The sequence below is a fragment of the Octodon degus genome, unplaced genomic scaffold (genome assembly GCF_000260255.1).
Source record: "Octodon degus isolate 3935 unplaced genomic scaffold, OctDeg1.0 scaffold00017, whole genome shotgun sequence".
Lineage (NCBI taxonomy): Eukaryota > Metazoa > Chordata > Mammalia > Rodentia > Octodontidae > Octodon > Octodon degus.
The window spans coordinates 19168538-19176128 of NW_004524593.1; the positions used below are offsets into that span (position 1 = coordinate 19168538).

General features: G+C 43.2%; 2 protein-coding genes across 3 annotated transcripts in view; one reads left to right on the plus strand and one right to left on the minus strand.

Annotated features, from left to right (window-relative positions):
- Gpatch2 (G-patch domain containing 2) overlaps nucleotides 1-220 on the minus strand; it is a 187369-nt gene extending 187149 nt beyond the window's left edge. For both annotated transcript variants that reach the window (XM_023710304.1, XM_012513757.2), the window contains exon 1: nucleotides 55-220. In XM_023710304.1, the coding sequence (XP_023566072.1) occupies nucleotides 55-110 (56 nt within the window). In that variant the 5' untranslated portion in view covers nucleotides 111-220. The remainder of the gene's footprint in view (nucleotides 1-54) is intronic.
- Nucleotides 221-496: 276 nt separating this feature from the next.
- Nucleotides 497-7591, plus strand: part of Spata17 (spermatogenesis associated 17) — a 214324-nt gene continuing 207229 nt past the window's right edge. The window contains exon 1 of the mRNA XM_023710307.1: nucleotides 497-573. Within this exon, the coding sequence (XP_023566075.1) occupies nucleotides 506-573 (68 nt within the window). The 5' untranslated portion in view covers nucleotides 497-505. The remainder of the gene's footprint in view (nucleotides 574-7591) is intronic.

Here is a 7591-nt window from a genome sequence, read left to right on the forward strand (position 1 = left end):
GCGGCCGCGGCGGGGCGCGCGCTCGGATCGCCCTCCCCGGGGCCGCCGCCTCACCAGCTGTTCCCGGCGGCTGCAGCTCCGATCGGCTGGCGCCCGGCGGCCCCGAACATTAACGACACCGAGGAGCCTGGCCGGAGGGCTCAGGCCCGAGAGCAGACTCCAGTCACTACAGCCCGGGAGACTTCCACAGAGCAGTTCTGCATTTTCAGGGAACTTCCGGAAGCGGCCCGGAGGCGGAACCGGAAGTTGGACGCAACCATTAGTCCCCCCCACACACACAAACAAACAGTGCTTGCCTACTTTTAGTAGCAGCGTTTCATTGATAGAAGAGAAAAATAAATTTAACTTTTCACTGGCCAAAAATTCCTAGTTTTCTTCTTGGTATTCCTAGAACCTAATCATGGTGAAAGAAGGAAACGAAAAGTGGACCCCCCGGGGCTGGATAATGGTGCGGCCCGGTTGCCTAGGAGACCGAGTAACACCGCGGAGAGCCTAGCTAGGGTTCATGGCCACGTTAGCCCGGCTGCAGGCTCGCTCGGGGTTTGTAGGCAGCCAGTACTACTTTAGGAACAGGTGAGTCATGAAGAGAGGGGTTGGCGGCGGGACTTGGGCCCCTTGTTCCTCCACGGGAGTTTTCCGTGGACAAAGTCCTTGAGTTCAATAAACAGCACCCGCTTCGCCCCGTTAGCTGCCACAGAGAAGCAGAAGGCTGAGCGTAGCCTTCTGCCCGCCGGCGTTCGGTACAGAGAGACCTGAGCGACCCCGATGTAAGGCGCGGGCCAGCACTGCAGGAACTCCCAGTGGGGGTTCATCCCGGGCACCCCGCTTAAATCTGTGCGGCGCAACCTGTGCCGTCCCTGTCCAGCAAGGTCCAGCGGCCTGGCGGGGTCACTGCGCAGAGCTCCGTGGGCCCTGGCTGTCACACACATCTTGGAGAGTTAGGACCACTGTGCCCCTTAACTAATAGAGGGGAGCGAGGAAGACGCTGGCTGCGCCTTCCCTGGCCTGCGGCTCACCGTAACAGCGCCCCGAAGTTGGCCCCGAGCTTCAGTTCGGGTCCCTGCGTGCAGCGCCTTGGCGCATCAATCACTTGTTTTTAAGCAAACATACTAAAAATAGCTAGAAATTCTCTGTTCAGCATTCAGAAATTTAGCATTGTCTTAGAGTATGTGGCAGGCCCTGAATTTATTTATGATAAATATATATGAATGAAATCATTTCCCTGCCTTATGATATTCAAAGCCTAGTATGGGATATAGGAGTTTAAAATTTTAATTTGGATATAGTAAAATAGAACAAGAAGAAAAACACCTAACAGTTCTTAAGTTTAGATTACATACAGGTATTGTTTTAGGAACTTTTTCACGCATTTCATTTATTAGAGCGTTATTGTATTGATGTATTCTGCCAACATTTTCGTTACTGTGTGCTGGTTGTAGAGATCAGTGCGTCTCATTTTGGCAGGTCTGTATGTGTGCTTACTTGCTTTCACCGTGTCCCTTGCCCTTTGGTTGGCCCTTCTTCCGCTCTTTCTTCCCTTCCTCCGCTTTATCAGCTGACTCTCTGCTACTTTCTTGTCATCTTCTTTAGATTCCCTGGTCGGGGAGAATGGGAGGTATTTATCTTTCTGAGTCTGTCTGCTTTAACTCAACATGAAGATCTCCAGACCCCTCTATTTTTTCCTGTAAATGACAAAATTGATGTTTATCTTCTGTATGTACCACATGTTCGCTCTGTTCATCTGTTCATGGGCAGCTTGCCTGGGTCCATACCCTGACTACTGTAACTGGGCCACAGTAATCATGTGTGTACAGGAATCCATGTGGTGTGCTGATTTTAATTCTTCAGGTACATACCAAGGATTGGCACAGCTGGTCGGAATAGTGATCATCAAGAGTACAAATAAAATATCTCAGCAGAGTAAGCATCTGCTTTGGCAAACTCAGAGACCAGGGTTTGATCCCTGGTCCTGCATACTGTGCTGGCCCCACCTCTGGGCGTGCTGAGCCAACAATGGAGTCCAGATGTTACCAGTAGTGTATGCCTGAAATCTCAGCCCTGGGGAGACTGAAAACAGGAGGATCACTATGAGTCAGAGCTGTGTAGTGAGACCCCGTACCAAATACATAAATGAGGGCTGGAGATGTAGCTTAGTGGCACAAGCACCTGCTTGGCAAGTGCACAGTCCTGAGTTTGATTCCTGGTTAAAAAAAATTTTTTTAAAGCTAGATTTAAAAAGTTTTGGGCCAGGGAGGGGGCCTGGCAATAGCTCAGTTCTTTAAGTGGCTGCTTCCACAAAGCTGTGAGCCTCAGGTTGCTGGAGTTCCAACACTCCAGCCAGACAAACCATGCCTGAGGGCATTCAGAGCAAAATAAATAAATAAATAAAAACCCTTAAAAAAAAAAAAAAAAGTTTTGGGCCAGGGAGATAGCTCAGTAGAATAAGCACTTGCCTAGCAAGTGCAGGGTTCTGAGTTCAATCCCTGGTACCACAAAAATAAATAAATAAACAAATAAATAAAAACAAATGCATAAATAAAAAAGAAAAAATACAAATAAAATACAATGTGCTGGTGAGATATACAGAAAAAGCCCTTCTATAAATGTAAATTAGTTCAACCACTGTGGAAATCAGTATGAAATTTCCTTTAAAAACCTACAGGCACATTTTTAGAGCTTTAGAAAACTATTCTAGAAAATCTTGATGAAATACCACACAATAGCAAAAGACATTTCTCCTTACATATTTCAGGATTGACCTTTGTCTCTATCTTCTGTCTGTTGACAATGGACACATTTCCTCAAACTTGGAGATGGCTTACAGAAATGACTAGTAGTATGCAAAAAGCATGAGGCAAAAACCCAACATCCCTAACATTTCCTGTATAAGTATTAGTAGTAGTAATAGTAATAATATTTTCAATGTGGAAGAAAATCTCTAAAGATTATAAAGAAACCAAAATTTTAAATTCTTCCTACTTTTAATGATTAATTTCCTACATGACAGTAAATACATCAAATACTTTTTCTTTTCTTTCTTTCTTTTTTTTTTTGTGTGTGTGTGTGTGGAACTGGGGACTGAACTCAGGCCTTTGCACTTGGCAGGGCAACGCTTATTCCACTGAGCCATCTCCCTGGCCCCTCAAATATTTACTTTTAAACCTACCTTTCCAAGGTCAGGTTGAGGTAAACAAAACACCCAAATGAATGACTAGCTTGTAAAGGCTGAGAAAAGTTGTTTATAGTTCATTACCCTGCGTAAATTTAAAATACAATTTCCTTAAATTGGGGGCATTTTAGAATGTTATTCCTACAAATACACACCTCTCGCCTCCAACAACCAACTGCCGTTCTCACCTGTGTTCTGAATCTTGCTCCTCTATTGGTTCAGTGTCCTTGAACGTGGACAGTCACCTTTGCCCTAGTAATCTCAACATACTTGACCTACTCATCTGAACTATACTGGATATGAGTCCCTTTCCTTCTATTAGATTACTGAATTTTGGAGCTGGGGATACAGCTCAGAGGCATAAGTGCCTACCTGGCAAGCACAAGGTCCTGAGTTCGATCCCCAGTACCGCCAATAAATAAATAAATAGATTACTGAATTTTCTGTTTTATAATTATTTTGACAAGTGAACCTTAGCAAAGCGTTTTCCAAGTGAATAGCTGATTTGTGCGATCTGTAGACAAAATTGAGTCTTAACATTATCTTACACTAGGTTTAAAAAAAACTCTTAAACATTTACTTGGGCTGGCCAGATAGCTCAGTGGATTAAAGCCCCTGCCTAGACAGACACAGGGACCAGGGTGCGATCCCCAGTGTGTCGTGCTGGCCCCGCCCCCAGGGTGCACTGAGAGAGTGATTGAGACTGGGCCTTAGCAGTGTAAGCCTGTAATCCCAGCACTTGGGAGGCTGAAAACAGGAGAATCACTACGAGTCTAGTCTACATAATGAGACCCTGTAGTCCCTGTACTAAATACATAAAAAAAAATTTTTTTAAATCATTTGCTGGAGCTCTTTAAATGTTAGTTTCAACACCTGTAAAAGGAACAAAATTGCTTACTGATATGTTAATTGAGAAAGTGAATGATCACTATTTATTAGGCACATTATTTAAGTACCCAATAAATTCATAATTAAACAGGAAATCACTGAAAGACAAAATATAAATGGTATGTGATAGTATCAGTCAGGGTTTGAGTAGAGAAACCGATATAAGAGCAGATGTACAGGGGCTGGAGAGATGGCTCAGTGGTCTAAAGCACCTACATGGAACAAGCTTGGCAAAGCACAGGGACCGCGGTTCAATCCTCCAGCACCACATGCCAGCCAGCTGCGCCTCCAGGTGGGCTGAGCTGGCCACACACATACACACACACACACATACACACACATACACACACACACACAATAAATGTTAAAATAAAAAAAAAAAAAAGAGCAGATGTACAAATGTGTGAGAAATTACAAGCGTGGCACCTGACGGTCAGCCAGAGTCGGATGAGGAAGCGCGCAGAGGACGTCTGCACGCTGGAGACCGGAGGGTTCAGTCCGAGGTCTGGAGCTCGCTGCCATGTTCCATGCAAGTCCTATCAGCCGGCCCACGGGTCTGCCATGGAAGGCTTTTGAGTCTGCACCAGAAGGCTGAAGGGTCCAGAAGGCTGAATATTTATTGGAGGAGGAAAGTTTCTGTCCAAGAGAGGGACAGAAGGGAGACCCGAGTGGATACCTGGGAAGCTGCCTTTTCCAGGTTATTATAGAGAAAAACCCTGTGGTGAGGCAGGTCTAAGGTGGCAAGCATGGGGAACTCACTTAGGTGGGCATGAAGTGGAACAATACTATGGTTAACCAATGAGATTACAAGCACCATTGCTGAAGTACGATTGATTAAATCGGAATCAAATGGGGAAGCAAGTCACATAGGAAGTGGGCGGGAATACAGAGCAAGGTCTCTTCCTGTTAGGGCTGGGTTGATGCCTCTTTTGGGACTCTTCCAAGGTGATTGGTACCTACTTCGAATATCAATCCCTGATGCTGGTCCTTAGGGAAGTGTGTGGCTGCATTTGTTCACTCTTTTGTCCTGAGGTCTGGCCCACAGCGGGAGTGTCTGTCTCTTCCAAAGTTGCAAAGTCGTTGAATTCAAACACCTATAGTATTTAGATGCCAACAGAATACCCACCTCTGACAGGACTAAACAAAAAAAAAGGTGATACAAAGGAAAGATCAATTTGTATTTATATATACAAAATAGGAGAGACATACAGTTACCTTCGCTTAATTCAGTGAGAAGAAAAAGGTGTACTAATAGTTTTGGACAGGATATCTTGTCTGCTTCTTGTACTATGGATAACCACTAAGAAGATAACAATGTACCATGTATTGATTATCGAACCTGTCCTGTTAATCAGCTTTGAAACTGTCTCATTCATATTTGTTTCTCAATAAAATTAAAATAAAAAGAGAAAGGAAAAAAAAAGCTGCAAAGTCACCTTGTCTTCCGTATTGTCCTTGAGGGCCTGCCCTTTGTGACTGCCTATAATACTTCTATCTAATTTAGCTGGCTGCAACACTGTGCATTTCAGGAAGTTCACAATCCATGCACAGAGAAATTGAAAATCAGTATACATCTGAAGAAGCTGAGAGTCTTCACAAACCCTTTAATGAAGTGTTAGTGTAGACTAAAGGAAGGAGGAAGCCCACCAACCAAAACAGGAGGCCTCTGTGGAGTTAGAACAAATGGAAAAAAAACGAATATGTTAATAAAATTACAGTAACTTTTGCAGAGAGAAAAATTAGAGGAGAAAAGGCATTGTAACCTACTTTAGCAAAAAAAAAATTAATTGAGAAATGTAAAGCTGAATTAAACATAGAATGGTCACTACTAGAGTGTAAATTATTCAGGAAAACAAATGAACAAATTACCCTAAGCATGCGTAAACAGAAACTGCGATAAGATTAGTAGTATGGCATACATAGCAGAGGATTTAGTAATCCCTGCTGGATTGCAAGTGGAAAAGAAATAGATGAGTGATAAAGAAATACTGGAAAAAACTTCTGAGCTGCAGAAAGTTTAGCTTTGAATAGAAAAGGCTGTCTTGAGTCCTAAAAAGGGTTTGTTTAGGAGACCTACTTTTTAGATATTGTATAATGAAATTTCAAGAATACAGGAAAAAATATCTCACAAGTTTCTAATGTTACCCGAAGAAAAATATTCCTAATCAGAATGCTAGCTCGGGACGCTCTACATGCTAAACACAGGAACCAAAAGATAGCAAAAGATGACAAGCACTAGTCATTCAAGATGGCAAACTAGCAAACCATCCAAGAATTATGCTTTGGTGAGAGCAGGAAAGAAACATTTTCAGGTGTGCAAAGACTCAGAGTTATATCATCCATGTGCTTTTCTCCGAGAAAATAAACTTAAGACAGTGTAATACTGTACAATCAAATCAATTTTATTTATTTTTTTTTTATTTTTTATTTTGGCAGCACCGGGGATTGAACTCAGGCCCTCGCACTTGCCAGGCAAGCGCTTATTCTACTGAGCCATCTCCCCGGACCCTTGAAGTCAATTTTAAATCAGACCAGAAATCTCAAGGGAAGAAAGATGAATGAGATAGTAGAAACAGCAATGAACAGTTTTAGTTGTTCCATGTATAGTTAAATTTAAATGAATATTATGCCACTGAGATTTATGAAATGCATTATTATATACAGATGTAAGAATTGAGTTGATATTTTAAGCGTACTTCCTGGCCATCTCCTTGGGCAAGTTTGAAAGTTCACTTTTTATTTTCTGTCTTCCAGAGGATTTCAGGCACAGTCTAATTATCAACCTAGGACGTAATAGAAAAGTTTTTATTCCAGCTTCTCATATCACCTTCTGCCCCACGTTTCTGCCCACATGAGTAATCTCTACATGGGCCTTTATAACTTCTCCATCTCTCTGTCACTGAGTTCCCAAGGGAATACGAAAAAGTTTAAAGTAGTAGTGGACCATACTGCCTGTCTGTGCGCTTAATTTTTGTTCTTTTTGGAGTGCGTGGGCTTGAGCTCGGGGCCTTCCCGCTGGGCTGCATCCCTGGCCTTACTTATTTATTTATTTTTGAGATACAGTCTTGCCAACTACTCAGTTGCCCGGGCTGGGCTTCGGTGTGCGATTCTCCTTCCTCAGCTGGTCACTGCCTTCACTGCCATACCAGGCCTTTTAAATTTTTATGTAATCAGACTCATAAATCAATTCCTCTGGTATTAAGAAAGAGTTTAATTGTTCATGAAGTAGTCTTTCCCAGCCCAACATTGTACAATAATTGTCCACATTTCCTTATAATAAAGTATCTTACTGTAATTAAATAATGAGCAGCATACCTAGCCTGTCCTTCCTCCCTCCCTCCCTTCGTCCCTTCCTTCCTTTTTCTCCTCCTTCCTCCCTCCCTCCCTCCCTCTTTCCCTCCCTTCCTTCCTTTTTCTCCTCCTCCCTCCCTCCCTCCCTACTTTCCTCCCTTCCTTCCTTCCTTCCTCCCTCCCTCCCTCCCTTCCTCCCTCCCTTCCTTTTTCTCCTCCTTCCTCCCTACTTTCCTCCCTTCC